Source organism: Zootoca vivipara, chromosome 10, assembly GCF_965207765.1.
Source record: "Zootoca vivipara chromosome 10, rZooViv2.hap1.1, whole genome shotgun sequence".
NCBI classification, from domain to species: domain Eukaryota; kingdom Metazoa; phylum Chordata; class Lepidosauria; order Squamata; family Lacertidae; genus Zootoca; species Zootoca vivipara.
The window spans coordinates 41,233,882-41,252,852 of record NC_142593.1 but is presented as its reverse complement, the minus strand read 5'-3'; the positions used below and the strand labels follow the sequence as shown (position 1 = coordinate 41,252,852).

At 39.6% G+C, this 18,971-nt stretch overlaps 1 protein-coding gene across 4 annotated transcripts in view; it reads right to left on the bottom strand.

The window, feature by feature from the left end:
- The window catches only part of ARL15 (ARF like GTPase 15), a 155,011-nt gene that overhangs the window by 78,612 nt on the left and 57,428 nt on the right, over positions 1 to 18,971 (bottom strand). For 3 of the 4 annotated variants that reach the window (XM_035100702.3, XM_088652764.1, XM_088652763.1), the window contains 3 exons: positions 17,336 to 17,480; positions 13,484 to 13,543; positions 9,621 to 9,829 (listed from right to left, as the gene is read on the bottom strand). In XM_035100702.3, coding sequence (XP_034956593.1) covers positions 9,621 to 9,829; positions 13,484 to 13,543; positions 17,336 to 17,480 — 414 coding nt within the window. Of the gene's footprint in view, positions 1 to 7,193; positions 7,266 to 9,620; positions 9,830 to 13,483; positions 13,544 to 17,335; positions 17,481 to 18,971 lie in introns of all 4 variants that reach the window. The other variant, XM_060280305.2, reaches the window with a different exon arrangement.

The following is an 18,971-nucleotide window of genomic DNA, read 5'->3' as shown; positions in this document are numbered from 1 at the left end:
TGATCTGTCTTGTAACAAACAAATATTGGGGATAACCAGGACTTTTCAATGAGCTGGAACTCATTGAAACTCAGTTCCAGCATGTCTCAAGTGGGTGCCATTGCCATTAAAAGAGAAGGCATTTATGGTGAGTTCTGGCACCTCTCCATCTAAAAAAAAAATAGCACTGGGGATAACCTAACACCTTTCACCTTTTGACTTTTATAAATGATTTTTTAAAATTCATTATCTCCCCTCATCCATTGTTGAAATATTTAACCTTCAATTAATTTTTGGCAATAGTGTAATGTTTTATTGGAAATAAAAAATGGAAACCCCTGGAAAAGATACAGCCTTCTTGATAAATAATGCATTTTAATTACTGCTGTTTTCCCTTTAAATTGATCGTTTTTGCTAACTTTTAATAGTTTTTATGTTTGCTTTATAAAGGATATAAAATTAGCTTGCTAAGGTATATTTAACTGTTTGGGTATAATGACATTTAAATACCGTACCAAAATTGTTTTGAACCAATTGGTTATTGCAGCATACCAGGAAGGCATTTTAAGTACTGAACTACTAACTAGTAAACTAAGAGAAGATTCCAAAAGTCTTATGAAACTAGCCCAGAAGAAGCCTTATTCACACATCCCATTATGTCCTTAGGCCCCATGTTTGAAAAAATACAGACCCACTTTCCGCTTGGCCCCTCACTATCCAGTTCCATGTCTTCATCACCATTTCCACAGGTCCTGGCTTTCCAGGTCACTGCCTTTTCTTTGAGCCAATCTAACAGTCTGCTGCCTGACTTCTTGTAATTTTTGGGTGGGTGCCACCTGGATCCGTCAAATTGTAAGTTTTTATTTTGTATAATAAGCATAGAACTTCATCTATTGTCACCACTATCTGCCACAGTTCCTAAGACTTCCCTTCTACAAAGGTTAGTTCAGGCACTGGGATCTGCCCTAAATCTTCCAAGGGTCCCAACCACCTCCCTAGATGGCTTCATGCTATTGATAAATTTAAATAACTTCTTTAATGTTTTTAGCAATGTGTTCATCAAATCCTTTTTCGGCATCCCTTACTGTCTGTTTCCATATTTATCTTGCCAAAGTTTGTGGGTTTTATGGTTCATTCATTTGGACAGGATTCTTTTTTTAAAAAGGAAGTCTTATTGCCTCTATAAGCTACTCTGGCTCTGAACCACACCAGCTACCAGTGGTTTAGAGCCTTCCAGATCTGCACAAGGCAGCATAAACAATGGTGAGGGAAGATGGCAATTACATGTAGTCCAATAACTTCTGGAGGGCCACAGGTTTCCCAACCCTGGTTTAGAACCTTGAACTCATCCACTCCTGAAAAATAACTGCAGCATATGACAGACAAAGTCTGGCAGCTACTTTGTGTTAGAACTGTTATTTTTTTCTTGAAGTGAAAGCTTCATTAAATATTGTACTGTGTAAGTACAGATAACCTCTTAAAACCAACCGTTTCAGAGGCACCCTGCCCAAAATTCATATTATATTCAATTGTCTGTAATAGTAGTCCAACAACTTGTTTAAAACAGAAGGTTGCTGATTTCCAGGAGCCTCACATGGCATAGTAAGCTGATCCAGCAAGACATCAAGGGTGTAGCATTTGGGTGTAGTCAGGGCTGGATAAGGAATATGAATGAAGGGAATTGCTAAGCAGTTTATCTTGGCCTAGGGCAGGGGTCAGCAACCTTTTTCAGCCGTGGGCCGGTCCACCATCCCTCAGTCCATGTGGTGGGCCGGACTATATTTTTTTTTGGGGGGTGCCCCACAAATAACCCAGAGATGCATTTTAAATAAAAGCACACATTCCACTCATGTAAAAACACCAGGCAGGCCCCACAAATAACCCAGAGATGCATTTTAAATAAAAGGACACATTCTACTCATGTAAAAACATGCTGATTCCCAGACTGTCCGTGGGCCGGATTGAGAAGGCAATTGGGCCGCATCCAGCCCATGGGCCCGAGTTGCTACCCCTGACCTAGGGAACTCAAAGTCTTGCCACTGGGCTTAAGACTCCTGTTGAGTTAGGATGATCATACCAGGGTTGTAACTGACTTCCTATTCTGATACAGTGGTACCTCAGGTTAAGTACTTAATTGGTTCCGGAAGTCCGTACCTAACCTGAAGCGTACTTAACCTGAAGCGAACTTTCCCATTGAAAGTAATGGAAAGTGGATTAATCTGTTCCAGACGATGAAAAACACCCCCTAAAACAGCAATTTAACACGAATTTTACTGTCTAACAAGACCATTGATCCATAAAATGAAGGCAATAATCAATGTACTGTACAGTGGTGCCTCGCAAGACTAATTTAATTCGTCCCATGAGTAGCTTCGTATAACAAAAAATTTGTTTTGCGAAGCGGCTCCCATAGGAACGCATTGAAGGGCGGTTTCCCATAGGGTGCCTCGCAAGACGGGGAAAAAATTTGTCTTGCAAGGCACCCTATGGGGCGAAAAGAATTTGTCTTGCAAAGCGCGCCATAGGAAACTTCGTCTTGCAAGTCTCCATTGAAATCGCAAAACACTTTCGTTTTGCGAGTTTTTCATCTTGTGAGGCATTCGTCTAGCGATGTACCACTGTACTATAAAATAAATAAGACAGTATTATAGATAACAAAAATTAACATTTACAGTGGTACCTCAGGTTAAGTACTTAATTGGTTCCGGGCTGCCATTCGCACCCCGAAAAGTACTTAACCCGAGCGGCGATAGCACGCGTGTGTGAAGCACCGATAGAGCACTTCTGCACATGCGCTAAGCGCGCAGATTGCTTCTACGCATGCATAAAGCGCACTGATCACTTCTGCGCATACGTGCGCGGCAGAACCCAGAAGTAAACACTTCCAGGTCCATGGAGTACTTAACCTGAAAGTACGCAACCTGAAGCATACTTAACCCGAGGTATGACTGTACTCTTCACTACATAGCTGTCTGGGATGGAGGAAAGGCATGGTGCTTCACATTTTTTACACCAAAATGCAACTAACAGGTTGATTAAAACAGACTTAGTTTGCATTATCACATGAAAATCCTCAAATATGTACAAAAGGTAAATGCATGGGTAACAAAGAAGGCAAATAGTTAACAAATGTGTGTGTGAAACTCTAGCAAATCATATCATCAAGTCCAACAACCAACAAGCTCCTGTAGGTAAAAAAAAAACAATCACAAAACCCATGAAAGAACATCTAGATAAAAATCAAACTCCACAGAATGGACAAGCTTGCCACACACACAAAACTGTGAGCCAACAAGGGAAAAAAGTTTGAACAGGCAATTAAAGGGGGGGGGAGCACAAGGCCCAGATGGGTTTTCAATGGAGTACATTTTCAATGGGTATCTATAAGAGCTTCCTAGACAGCATTATAGAACCATTCAGACAAAGGTTCCTGGACGCCATTCAAAACAAAGGCAGCATTATAGTAATTAGAAGAAAATGGAATGCTTAATTAACTGGGAAAGAGCCTACACTTTGCTCATCATACAGCCCCATCAACTGATCTATTTGGATGCCAAGAAAATAGGTAAGGCTTGCTGCTAAGACTGGAAAGATTTTCTCTCTTTTTTTCCAAATTAATAAACCAAAGCCAAACTGATCTGACCCAAGAGGCTGCTGCTTCTCAGTCACCCTTAAGAAACACTGGGGTTTCTCAATCTATTTAAAAAACAGCTTGTTCAATAATGTATCAGGATTGAGAGCCGGAACTTAATGTACTGAAGAGAAGATACAACATACACTGATGAACAGCAGGGTTTTGTGTAAATAAAGGCTTTCTTGATTATTAAAACGGCTTTAGGCTGCTCCCATTAGGGTTCTAACAACACAGAAGAGACATCCACATATGAAAACCCACACTGGGACAAATGGGGACAGAGCACATTCTTTATTCTTTTTTAAATAATTTTTTATTAAAGCTTTTCCTCGCTTATTAAAGCACATGCATTGTCTCTTTCTTCGGGTTGTGTTTTCTACAGATCATTTGCATTTGCTGTGAGACATTGGTGTTATATGCAGTACAGGGTTGGGAAGAAAAGAGTGGGGACGGGAGAGAGGGGTGGAGTGGTAAAGCTTATGTTCTTTTACTTAGTGTATGCATGGGGTTTTTGTGTCAGTGTCACTTGAGTAGGTTCTCTTTCTATTTACTACTTATGTTTCTTTGTTGGTGAGAGAGGTTGGGGTGGCCTAGGGTGTGGCTGATTGTCTTTGGTTGGCTGCAGTGGGATTTGTTTGTGCATGGGGGGTTAGGGTTAGGGTTAGGGGGTTGTTGGGTCAAGTTAGCCATATTGAATTGTATGCTGTTGGTGGCTTTGTCTTGTTGGGCTGTGTATGTGATAAAGGGGAGCCATACTGGAGTGAAGGCGTCCTCTTCTATTTCTCCCCATGTCACTTTCAGTCTATTGGTTAGCTTTTCTAGTAAGGCTGTTTCCCATAATACATAAGGGTCCCATAATACATAAGGGTCTGGTGGTGACTTCTGTTTCAGTGTATCTGAAGAAGTGTGCATGCACACGAAAGCTCATACCTAAGACAAACTTAATTGGTCTCTAATGTGCTACTGGAAGGATTTTTTTTAATTTTGTTCTGACTATGTACCTACCTGTAACTAGTACTTGATACCAGTGTTCCATGTTTATTCCTGACAGGTCCCTCCAGTGTCTGGCTATGATGTTTCTGGCTGCTGAGAGCAGGTGGGTTATGATACCTTTATAGTGTGAGTGGGCATTGTTATCTTGGAAGATGTTCAGTAGGGCCAGTTCTGGATGTTTTGGAGGAAAGGGTATGCTATTGTGGGAGTGTTTTTGATTATGTCTCTCTCGAAGTGTACCCATTGTTTTGTCTCATCTTCTAGAATGTATGGGATTATGTGGCACACTTGGTTGGCGATGTAGTATAGTTCTATGTTGGGGGTTCCCCATCCTCCTTCTGAGTTGGGGAGGTGCAGGTGTTTGGGGCTTATTCTTGGCTTTTTGTGTGAGAAGATAAACAAGTGTAGTTTTTTCTGCCATTTGCAGCGTTGGGCTGGTGGAATCCAGATTGGAAGGGTTTGGAATAAGTAGGTTAATTTTGGAAGGTTGATCATTTTGATCATGGCTATTTTAGCTGAGAGAGTGAAGTTAGTATTACTCCATTTCTTCAGGTATTTGTGAATTTGTCACCATAGGGTTTATAACTGTGGTGGTATAGTTTGGTGAGGTTTCTGGTTATTTGTACCCTAGGTATCTACTGGGTACGGCATAGTTTTATCTTTGTCATGTTGGTGAATTCTTTTTGGACAGGGAGTGTTGAAGCACATAGCCTCAGATTTTGCAAAGTTTACTTGTAGGCCCAAGGGACAGAGCACATTCTGAAGCATATCTCTGAAGTCCTGTTTCTAATATTAACCTCTGAAGGAGGGACTTCTCAATGCAGGAAGTTCATCATGTTCCAGAGATTTTGAACATTCAGATCATTCCAGCTTAGGGTGTTACATTACAACTACAGGTAACAAACAGTGAGCAAGTCATGCTTCTTAAAAAACCCACTTCCTCAGTGTCTAAATTGGCTTACTGAATATTAAATATGATCCCTAAAGAAGTTTTTCTCTGTGATTTGCCTACTGTATAAATCTTATGTTTAGAAGAAGCAAAACATTTCTAAACATTAACTTAATTTGTTAAGATGATCAAATAAGAAAGCATAATGTTCAATGTTAAAACAGGAAGCCATCAATGTAAATATACTGTCAAAAGAACTGGAATTCTATATCATCTTGGCAGCATGCAAACCAATGGAAAAAAGCCACAATCTTACACTGGGCACTTGGTAGCACCCACTCTGGAATATACCTATAATTTAAAAAATAACACCTAATTTGAAATTTTGACTAGAAGCTCCAGAGACTTTTTAAAAATGTTTTTGCATTCCTTTATGACATATAGAGCTGACCATAATTTTCAAGACAACTCTTTTCACAAGCTTGGCAAAATTGGAACTACACTTAATGATTCGATAAAGTTGACAGTCTTTACATAGACTTTGTTATTCTAACTCATATGCAACTACTTGTTCTACATACCTATTTTATAGCTTTGTTTCTCATGTTTTAATTTATGTCTGTAGTTATAATTTTTATATGTTTTATATGTTTTATATATATTATAAAATGAAATAATAATAATAAACTTTACCCCCCAAAATAAGGGAAGCCATAGAATAGAGAAGATATAAAAATTCTCAAGTCTTTTAGCATGCTTTAAGGGTATGGATACATGCACATTACTTTTCACATAAGCAAGTAATGTTACCATAAAATTCTGGATCTGATTCCTTGGTTTGCGAATTAAGTTACATGTGTTTTTCTTCTTAATGGGTTGGATAAATAATTTGTACAATGCTATTTTTAAAAATGCCATATATAAAGAACAACATTTGCTTAAAAAGCTTCAAATTTGGAAAACGTACAGTATACCTCCCACAAGTCAATATCACTAACAGCTGTTGCAGAATCTTCTTGGCTCTTGCACAGTTTTAGGCAAAAGGGTTTTGGAACTACTAATCAGCATTCATACAGCATTTCAGGTTGAAAAATGCTCTGTGGTCTTCAAGATTGCCCTTCAAGGTACCACTGTCACTATTATCACCATATTAAAGATAGGTAACCATATCTGAGAAATAGGCCACCCAATGCATATATAGTAAAGAGTGGACATAATGTTGACCTTTAAATTCCTAAACAGCCTAGGACCTGGATACTTTAAGGACTGCTTCATCAATAGGAATCTTCCTAAATAATGAAATCAGCATTGCATGCCAAAGGATCCCATCCAGGTGCATGCAAAGGTATGGGCTTCTGAATTCACATATCCCCATCAACAGTTGCACTTTCCTAGCCTCACCACCACCACCCATCAGGAATGTCAAAAAGAAAGACCACACATTTTGACAAGACAGCACTAAATCCATCCGTTTCAATAAATGCATAATTTACTGAGCATCGTTTTGCGTTAAGCACAGAAAATTGATTTTCCGACTGCTAGAAACTAATGAACATCTAGGCTTCATTTGTCTCTTTAACTAGAAGTGAAATTCTTGTTTGAGTTAGCTTTCTGTCTTTCTTCTTCTGTGAAAGGATTAAGTCTACAGTGAGTCAACTCTTTTAAAAAGCTAATCTGAGATCTAAGAAAGTGCCTTACATTGAGTTAGACCATTAGTCCATCGAACTGGCAGTATCTCTCCAGGGATTCAGACAAGTGTCTTTTCCAGCCCTACATGGAGATGTAAGAGAATTAACTCCGGGCTTTCTGCATGCAAAGCATATGCTCTTCCACTGAGCTATGACACCGACACATGTACTTTTGTGAACTTTTCATACTAGTGAAGGATACCCCAAAAATGGGGAAGTACAGGTTCCGGTTTCCGCCTGCAGGAATGGCGGACCTGTTTTCCATCTCTCTGACCTTTGTAAGGAATTTGGCGGTTGCTAGGGGAGTAAATGGCAACCCCCTACCCTCTCCGGGGGTTACGGAGAGGGGCCGCTGGCCCGCGATGCCCCCAGACCCACTCCGACTGTTTTTGGAGTGGGGGGAGCTTGGGCTGAGCACTTACAAGGGCCAGGACTCCCGGACGCTAATCTGCATGGCGGGGATTTCCATGGTTAAAGAAGATAATTAGGCTTAAATCTATGGACATACTTCAGAAGGAGGGAAAGAAGCGCTGTTTACTGCTGAGAAATTTATGCTGCCGAGTGAGAGGAGTCAAAGATTGTACTGCATCTGGAAGAAGGATTGATGGGGACGGAGCGATAAGGGGAGTGAGTTTTTATTTTATTTTTTTTCTTCATACTGTTGCCTCGTACCTTCCCGGACGCGATGTCCTGGCTTGTTTGGAGTGAAAGAGAAGCAAAAGACTGTGTGAGTTGAACCTTATAACTGTTGTTACTGAGCATATTTTTTTAAAGATGTGGAGTTGCCGATGAGAAAAGCCCCCCCCTAGTCGGACGGAAGGAGTTCTGAATGCGTTCGGAGGATTTATGAGCTGTGACGCACTTTAAATTGGAGCAGCGACCTGAAGCTAAGTTCAGCTATAGGGCAAGGAGATCCATTAATTTACCAAGAGTCTATGGTTTGATGTTTGGGTCTCCTGCCTGGAAAAGCTGTAAATTCCATAATGATCGTAAATTTTCATGGCCATGAGAGGAAAGCGAAAGTGATTTGAGCTTTTTAAGATGGCGCTACTTCGAATTGCTTCAACGCAACAGGAGCTCCATTAAGAAGATTTATGGGGAGGCTGGACTGATTAACTCACACAGGAGAAAGAACATCTGTGAGACTTTGTTTGATATTAATATCAGCAGCTGGGAAACAATCGTGAAAGTGGAAAACATCTATGTGACTGTAAGGGGAAGATCTGGATTATTATGAACTTGAAGGACGATTTGAACTTTAGAAAAAAGACGGCAGTGGACAGTTGCGAGGAATTCCCAATTTCTTGAAGCATGGGAACCCAAATAAAAAATTCTTTAGATGATTTGGCATAACATTCGGTCTGATTGATATATATATGTGTATAATTTGAAATATTGAATGTGATATAATTGGTTTTAATTGGAAAATTAATAAAAATATTTTTTTTAAAAAAAAAAAATGGGGAAGTACAAACACTAACAGGTTTATTGTTGTAGCTTAACTTCTCATGGACTACAGTACCACTTCATCAGTTGCATGAAGCTACACATATGACAGAGCAGGTTTAATCTGTGATAGTTTGTTCCGGTTTTGGAAATTTCAGTTGGCCCAGAATTTGACAGCTAGGTTAATGGTTGGTGTTAGCTGCAGAAAGTGCATAAAACAAGTATTATGTAAGCATTGCTGCTTGCTCATTTGTTCCCAGGCTAAATTCAAGGTCCTAGTGCTCACCTTTAAAGCCCTTAAACAGGTCTAACCCCAGGGTACTTGAGAGAGCTGGTTCACTTATGTTCCTTCCATTGCAATTTGGGAATGAACACCTGTTGAAAATCCTACCATTTATCAGGCTGACGGCCACTATCAAATGTTCAGTGTAGACCCAAATTATGGAGCCATAATTACAAATGCAGAGTTTTGCCCATTCCTCACAGTAACCATATTATAAACAAGATTAACCCTCACCCTCCTGGAGTTGGAAATCTGTGCTAAATTTTTAAAAAGTTAGGAGCAGGAACTGCAACTTGACTGCTAACCATTAGCCTGAGAGTAAACATGAAAAGCTTTTATACAGAAGTGTGTATATTGCTGGGAGCTTTACGCATTCGAGGACAGAGAGTGCTAAGGCTGTTCAAAAAATGAAAACAAGATTAAACTAACAGCAAAAAAATTCCCTAGATTAAAAAACAAACAAACAAACAATGCAGGCAGGCAGGCACTTTTAATAGCTTTTGGTAAAGTCAGTTAAAAGCATCATTTTCCCCTTAAGCAAGATGTGTTGAAAGAAGAATTCATCAAACCCTTACAGGTCCTGCACATCACACAAAAGGTCCATGTGCGGAGTGTGTGTCTGTGCGCACTCTCTCTCACACACACACATAAACTTCCCATCACAGCAAATAACTAGGAACATGTAAGATCTTGCTGTGTTAAACATACCTCTTGTACTGAACGAGCTGCTGGCTTGTCCTGATGATTAGCCAATATTAAAAACGGCAAAGTGCATAACTGTGGATGCTGAAGCGCAGAGTGCAGTTCATTTCTAGCAATTTCTAAATCATCTTCTGAAGAGGCACTGTCTAATACAAATATTACTCCTTGGGATCCTTGGTAGTAACGACTCCAGTACTTCCTAATATTGTCAGCTCCTTTAATGATAATTAAAAACAAAACAAAAACAGAAATGTTGTCAGACCAAAAAGAGCAAGAAGATTAAGTACTCATTTAAATAATTAACTATTTTATGCTGTGAACCACCCTGAGATCTGAAAATTTAATAATTAATAACTAATTCCACAGCTTGTATATAAAAAAATAAGTGAAGTCAATCTCTGCTCCTACTCATGTTCATATTTTAACCTTTTACACTCTCAGTAAAGTGTTATCAACTTCATGGGACCTATTTGGGTCTTTAAAACATGGTCAATCTTCTCTGTTCCTAATACCAAAGTGGCTAACTACTTTCTGGCTTTACTTTTGCCATTTTAATTGTTACCTGTATTATGAATTTTTAAAGAGTTGGATAAAAATATGTAAATAAAAAAAATTGTTTACTTGCATCTCAATACCATGCTCTCTCTCTAGGACATTCAACCTAACAACTCTCTGCTTTATTTATTGGCTTCCCTTCCCAATTTACAAATATTATTTGTTTTTAAACACTTTTAACTCTCTTCTGGATTGGTCCCTGCCTTCCCTACCAGACACTCTACTACTATTCTCACAATTCCTGCCAGAGGTCTTCACAGATCCAATGCCACCTACAACTTAATAATGTTTTTTTCAAATGGCATTTAACCCTTTGTACAGCTCCTTAAAAGGCTACTTATTCTGCAGAGCCCCTTTTTATCTGGACTGCAAGATCTAGAGAGAATAGAACTTGCAAATCATCATCATCCAATAGCAGTTTATCAACCCTAAGACTAAAAAGGGTAAGTGAATTTGCCTTTTGTTTTTCCATTCATTTTTACTTTCCCCTGAAACATCTCCAGCTGTCTGTTACTCAGATAATGAACTGACAGGACAATTTGTCTGTTCCAACTCAGAAATTTTGCCCTTATGCAACTGCTAAGCACCATATTGGGCACTAACCCAATGTCCTCATGGAAGGCTGTCAGCGTCCGGCAAAAATAAAAGCAGACTGCAAGCCTTACATAAATGAGAGTTCTGTTTAAATAAAACAGTAACTTTTTCTTCAAAGGAAAAAAGAGAAGAGTCATGTTTCTCAAGCAATCTTTTTCATCTGCAATTTATGTTGGCATTTAACGGATAGATTAGCAGTTGACCAATTTAATCCCATGCAGTGAGTCTCCTCAAAATGTAAAATTGAAAATAAAGTTTTCTGGAGCCACACTCAATGCATAAAAGAAATCATTAACATGTTGATCAATAGGGTGATCAGAAACCAACATGCTAGACTTTCATATAGGTAAATATATCCTTATTAAATAAGTTTAAAATTTTAAAGATTTGCCTTTTGTAATAGCCACAGAACCAAAGTTGCTTTGGAATTGAATACAGCAAACATATTTTGCCAGAGACATAATATGTCCTGATTTCTCTACTCGCCTCTCCCTTCCTATTTAGAGTTCCCTTTCAGATTTCCATTCATGAGCAACTCAGTCTTGGGAAAATTACCAGATTTCGAACCAGTATCACATCCAGTACTTCAGACACAGTTCATAGAAGATTCTCAGTTCAGGAATCGGCAATACTGGCAAACTAAACAGCTCATTCCCCCCCCCCTTTTTGGTTCCCAATAAGCTTTCTTGAGTTGTTCCATGAGTATATGGATGAAATAAATAAATACTTTGACAGCAGCCTTGGACAGCTTCCACCTTTATCTGAGGCCACTGGCGGCCATGATTATAATGTTCTACCACCACTGTCAGAGGCAATATGCCTCTGTTCCTGGGAATCACGGATGGCAGACTGCTGTTGCACTCATATCCTGCTGGCAGGGTTCCCACAGGCATCTGGTTGGCCGCTGTGAAAACAGAATGCTGGACCACTTGAGCAATATCACCAAATGGGAAGCATTTCATCATTAGCTACTTCCATTAAAGGGGCATCACCATACAGAATTGTTTTCTGTTAAAAAAAATGGATACAGTGGTACCTCTGTTTTCAAGCGTCTCGGAAGCCTAACATTTCGGAACCCAAACGCCGAAAACCCAGCAGTAATTGCTTCCGTTTCTGAACGTGCCTTGGAAGTCGAATGGCTTCCGTTGCGTTTTGTTTTTTCCCCCCGTTTTTTCTCCATTGACTTTGCCGACCGTCCTTTGCGCCTCAGTTGTCGAACATTTCGGAAGTTGAACAGGCTTCCAGAATGGATTACAACTGAGATACCACTGTATGGAGATTTAATAATTGGGCTTAGTATCTTGGCTAGAGTCGGCTTAGTAGATGTAAGTAATTGCAGCTGTAATAAATTGCAGTTTTAGTGTGGTAGCACCTACATGTGGGAACTCCCTGTCTATTGGCATCAGGCAGGCATTTTCACTGTACCACTTTTGGGATGCTTAAAACATTTTTGTTTAGGTAACCTATCCAGACTCATATGTGTTGACATGTTTTAATTTTTTTTTACTGTTATTTTAAATCATGGTTAAGTGTTTTTTATTGGTTTTAACTGTTTTTAATTGATCATTTTAATACTTATAGGTTTTACTACACTCAAGCAGTTTATACAATTTTTTAAATGAAGTAAAATAACTATCTCTTCAATGTGTACTTGAATAGGTAAAGGTAAAGGGACCCCTGACCATTAGGTCCAGTCGTGACCGACTCTGGGGTTGCAGCGCTCATCTTGCATTATTGGCCGAGGGAGCCAGTGTACAGCTTCCAGGTCATGTGGCCAGCATGACTAAGCCGCTTCTGGCGAACCAGAGCAGCGCACGGAAATGCCGTTTACCTTCCTGCTGTAGCGGTAACTATTTATCTACTTGCACTTTGATGTGCTTTCGAACTGCTAGGTTGGCAGGAGCTGGGACCGAGCAACGGGAGCTCACCCCATCACGGGGACTCGAACCGCCGACCTTCTGATCGGCAAGCCCTAGGCTCTGTGGTTTAACCCACAGTGTCACCCATGCCCCTGTGTACTTCAATACAGTAGCCTAAATTGATAATACCATTCATATGAATTAGGAGGTTCTCAGGGTTTTTTTGCTACTCAGAGATCTGTCTCGGCTAAAGTTTCAAAAATTCACATTCCTTACACTGGGTGCACACTCTTTCAAGATACCACATTCCCAGCATTTGTATGGATATTATTTTTAATGCTTTACTAGTCCTACTTCTGAACCAGTGTCAGTGGTGCAATAATCCATCTCTGCACAATACATGACATAAGACAGAAGTAAAAGCCAGATCACTATTGCAAGCCGTTTTCAACTAATGAGTCCCGCTAGCAGAAGCCAGCAGAAAGTCTTCTACTAGCACAACATGAATAGCATGCAGGGGGAGGGGGGGAGAGGGTTGTTCCATCTGGCAAGCTGAAATGCTTGCACTGACAGAACTGCCATAATGCTATGTTGAATTCCTCCCTTTAAGTAGATACATAAATTATGGGAGTTGCGCACTGCAAAGTAGAAATGAAAGTTCTGCACCTCAGCTGCTATTATGAATTTCCCTTGTTTTCATCCTGCATTGCGTCCACTCAAGATTCTTCTCCTTATGCTTAGTATCTAGCAGTCACAGGTGCTTGTTAAGTATTAAATAAAGTATTATTTATTATCATTAAGAGAGAGACCAGGAAATGGAAAACTACCAGTCAGATATTCAGTTGATTAATAGTGTTATACCTCCAAGCTCTTTTACATTCAAGATGGCATTCTGGAATGGCACTGCTTTTATGCTAAAACCTGAAATCAGAACAAAAAAAGTTAGTAATTTGTGCAGTGCAGAGACTATCCAAAGCAGTATGCTTGTTAATAGTAGTAGTCCTCCTCCTCTCTGCTTTGGGCCTTCAACCTCTTGTGAGCTTAAAGTGCCCGGGCAAGGTTTCAAAAGTTATCTTCTCCCTAATCCCTTCCCTAATCCCAGGCCCTTCCCTTTCCTCCATTCCTCCGAGATGCATTTTGCTGCCAAGAATATTTAGAATTACTTCAAAACATGAATCATAGAAGCAGGATAGTTATATAAAATAAAACAGTGTAACAGTATTTTGCATAATTTTTACAGAATTAGGGGCATTTAAAAAAAAATGGAAAGGAAGCAGAGGAGACACACGCTTCCAAATTCTGTCTTCCATATTCTATTTTAGCTGGTTGTAAAGTTTATCCTTATTCCATCCAGGTACTAGGTACAATAGCAGTGGATTCAAAAGGCTGATGGAAGATTATCGCTTGCTTTCCAATTCTGTTTATCTCTCTACATTCTTTCAATTCATACCACTCTGTGAAATCAAATTAATCTCTCTGTAATGAGAAATTGTACAAACTGATATCTAAATGCAAAATTCAGAGCCTCCCAAACCCAAAAATAATTTATCATTACATATTTTCAGAGACACCTGGGGCACAACGGGGTTTTTTTAGGATTAGAACTGGATAGACAATTCAGTAAACCTGAAGCGGTGAGTATGGGCTGGTGAAGGGTGTGGCAGAAGACAAAGGATGAAAGGGTGCCAATCTAGAAACAGCTGCTCCAGGCAACGTAGGAACAGTTCCTTAAACTGGAGCAGCTGGGCTTCTCTAAAAAGGTATCTGCAGGAGGACAATCCAGTAAACACTGCTTCCTCACATTCCTTTCGTCCATTCACCTGCTACCCAGTACCTAGAATGATCCAGTCTACAGTGATGCTTTCCCAGTTCCCCTGCACCCCATTAGCTGCTGTGCAGACTACATGTACTCTGCGGTACTCAACTTTTTTTCTTCAGGACAAGTTTACTACCCATATGGGAAGAGAGAGTAGTCAGTAGCCAGTGATGTGTAAGGGACCTCATTGCTGGCTCTGAGTCACACTACATCTAGTAGTGGGGTCCCTTCCAACTCTATGATTCTATGGGATAGATTTGACCTACTCCTGGTGCTTCCATACCTAACCCTTCAGAAATCATTAAAATTAAGCAGCTTTGGTTACTTATTTCAATTGTTTTGAGTGAATCCCTTTAGTTTGCAAATGCATCCAAAGTTGCATCTTCTCCTGGGTATGAATATGCAAGGCAACATAATCAATTACCTACCAATTGTATTTTTATTTTATTTGCTCGCTGCCACAGTGCACATTTCACACAATAAATGGTAAGAATGCAGAGGTTAGACTCAAATCCTGCCCAGGCTATTTTCTTCTCCAAAACATTTATATTGATTTTTTCAACATTAATAAAGTAAATCAAAATAAACAAGGACAGAATTTATATGTCAGTACACATAAGCTCCAGCGTTCAAAACTCTCATTGTTCTAGGCGCATTTTGCAAAAGGGAATTTCATTAATGCGAGCAGTTTCTGAGCTCTGGGAGCAGTACTGTTCCTAAGATTTCAGATTAAAACTGCCACTGCTGGAACAACAGTAGGACCTTTTACTGCCTCCTCACTTCTAGCTCTGAGGACTGGAGAAGGGACCCTCATAAGAATATTAGGGGGGCGGGCACGGGAAGTATGGCTTTGTTTTTTGCAGTCTTCAGAGGAGGACTAGACCATGTGAAAAATTAATATAAGATTTTAGCTGCAGTTCATTCATTTCCAGCTTTGTATTCTTGTTATGAAAAAGTGTGCCTAGACATTCCGTTGTGGCTGCCATAAGCTAGAATTAAGGTACCATTTAGCTCCTAGCTTTAATATTTCAGTTTCTAACACTGACTAAGATGTTCTGATAAGCACAATACCGTATTTTTCTGTATTGTACATATGTAGGACACTGAACAAATACACATATTATGTATCCATTATGCAGCCCCTCCATAGATGAGCATGCGTGTCCAGTGGTTTCATCTTATTTGTCCATCCCAGTCGATTTCTGCAAATGTGAATAAACAAACCCTACTGTGTGTACAGTAAGTTCCCTATATTAAATGCTTGGTTAAAATATACAATACAGTGGTACCTCGGTTTATGAACACAATTGGTTCCGGAAGTCTGTTCATAAACGCTTCCATTGAAAGTAATGGAAAGTGGAATAATCTGTTCCAGACGGTCCGCGGAGTACTTAAACTGAAGCGTTCATAAACGGAAGCGAACTTTCCCCTTGAAAGTAACGGAAAGTGGATTAATCTGTTCCAGACGGGTCCGCGGAGTACTCAACCTGAAGCGTACTTAACCCGAAGCATGGGTGTAATTGGTTCCGGAAGTCTGTTCATAAACTGAAGCGTTCATAAACTGAAGCGAACTTTCCCATTGAAAGTAATGGAAAGTGAATTAGTCCGTTCCAGATGGGTCCGAAAATCCGTAAACCGAGGTGTTCGTAAACCGAGGTTCCACTGTACTCAGTCTGCACCCCCTGCATTTGTACTGGATCGTAGAGACAGAAGGGTGTCATCAACCTTCTTCAGTGATAACCATTCTTAAAGCACAATATGAAGACATAATAAAATTCCTACAGTAGCTACTAATTGACTGAAGGGCTTCTTTAGTATGATATCTGTCTTGGGGTCAAACTACACATGAGGTTGGAGCTCCATGTCTTTCTTTTGTTCTGAAAAACCAGTAGTGTCTGTCTGTGCATGACTGGATCAGGACCACAGCAGAGCTAAGTCCAAGTAAACCTCCCAAGAACATTGCTATATACTCCAGAAGGGAAATTTAAAGGCTTAAAAGCTTAAAGTTCTCAGGTTTTCTCCTTCACAGCTAATCACATCCTGGAATGGAGAGGATTTGATTGGGACCAAAGAAGAAAGATAAAGCCTTTGAGCTTCTCTTCTTGTACTACTGCCCAAAAACAAACAACTGTTTTCACATTAAAAACACCTAATGAACCCCATCAATGAAAGCCCTGCACAAAGATTTCTGCTTGTGTAATGGAGCTTTCCTCCCATCTCCACCTGCACACCTCCAGCGAACCTTGAAATCAGCTTTCAAGGAAGAATCCCCAGAACAGAGCAAGGGGGGAGGCGAACAGGAATCGATCCACTTGGCAATCTGATATGCTTGTGCAGATGAAACATTTGTAATAGCATGATGTTGAATTCCACATGATGTGTAGTTTGGTCGTCAATATTTTAGGTTTAATGCAAAGAAATAGAGACGTTTCACCGAAGAACAAGTTCAAATATAATAGGTAGATAATATCCTTGAGTTGTTCTTTAAGGGACATGCTGAGAAATGCAAAATAAACAGCATAGGAAGCCAGATGTTGGACTCCCATCACAGTCAACCAGCACAGCCAATAATTTGGGACAATGGCAGTTGTAGTCTAACAAGATCTGGCCTCCTGGTATACAGTAAGTATATCCTGCCTATATATTTGATCACTACAGCTTCACATCTGAATTATTATTTATTAAAGGACACAAGAAGCTGCAGCTAAATGGATAGACACTAAATACTCAAATGGGCAACTTTCATATTATTTGCACAAAATTACAATTCAGATATTTACCCAAATGGAAGAGGTTAAGCATTCTTTAAACACGCACTTTAATATGGTTTGAAATAAGCCAAATAGTTTTGCCACAGTTTTGAAAGACATATCTGGTTTAAGAAAGCATTAGCTTACCTGTTGTCGATACTATATTATCTCTATTTTCACTGCAGAGCTGAGACAGTAGACTAGTCTTGCCAGAGCCAGTGAGACCTATGCAAACCAAGTCATACTCTGGTCGTGGTGGTGGAGGCCCTTTGCAGCAAAGTGCTCGAAAACACTGTTGAGGAAAGCATAAAGAAGAAGATTTATAATTTAATATCACACACTTTTAATATTAATATTTTTTAAAAAAAAATGTCCAAGAAAGAAGACAAACAGAATTTTGGTAAAAGTCAATGGGATTACTATGTTGAACCAAGATTACTACAGATGAATTGTGCCTAAAGCACACCCTGTTTTTGCCATATCATTGGATTCAAATAATTGTTCCAGGTACATTACTTCGGTATGTTTCTCAAAAAGAATTTTATCCACTACATTTCACTACATACATAAGACTGTATTCTTAAATATGTCACTCTCTTTAAAGAGGACTAGGATCATTGCTTGTTGCCCAGCCAACATATTTCCTATTAGACTAGGAAAACAAGTAATCCATTTACTTGACAATCAATATCACACAGCTAGCTAATCACAAAATGCACTACTCTATTTGATAAATTATATGTCCTTTCACAAGGCCAACAACTTAATAAAGGAAGCCCTTCTTCCCTCCTTTGAATTCCTTCCTCAAGTATGCCAAATCACACAACAGGCTTGAATGACCTAGGTAAAGGGACCCCTGGCCGTTAGGTCCAGTCACGGACGACTCTGGGGTTGTGGCGCTCATCTCACTTTACTGGGACCAAGCAATGGGAGCTCACCCCATCGTGGGGATTCGAACCGCCGACCTTCTGGCCGGCAAGCCCTAGGCTCAGTGGTTTAACCCACAATGCCACCCGTGTCCCTTGAATGACCTAGTTCCCTCCTATTTTCATCTTTTGTTATGGTTGTCTCAAGTGAGAATAACTATCGACCATCTTCATATTTCCCATTTATACAGAAACTAAAGGCAAGATGCTAAATTCAAGACACTAAACCTCAGATATACGTCACATCATACAAAGAAACAATGAAACCATAAAAGTTGCTGTAAAGATACAATCTCCAGATGATATTAGATACTGTGCTAAAACTTAAGGGGACTATTTGAAGGTTCATTCCATACGATCACTAGGTTCTGGAGGCAAATCTTTGCTTAAGTTAGATTTACGCACTGTAATTTTGTACCTACATCTAAATCAGTGATATTAAATATTGTGAGACGAAGTTCAGAGCCCTGCACGCAGAACCCTTTCCTTTGCTGACATCAAGAATAGAACAATAACACCAGTGTAAGAGTGAAGACTCTTCCACAGCAGAGCAGTAATATAGAAAAATATGGTCCCTTGCACTAATGGCCACATTAACAAAACAAATTTGTGCCTATAATGAGCAAGGTGACTCAGACTCATTTATAGATGACTGGCATTCTATTCATTTCTGATAATTAGCCATTGGTTAAAAGTTTCCTAAGATGATAGATAGATAGATAGATAGATAGATAGACAGTCAGTCAGACAATTGTGGTCAGATATACCGTATTTATTTATAGTTGTTTTTTGTATAATTCAGCACCATTCCAATGGTGTACTGATGTGGTATTCTCCCTACCATGCTTCAGTTGTTT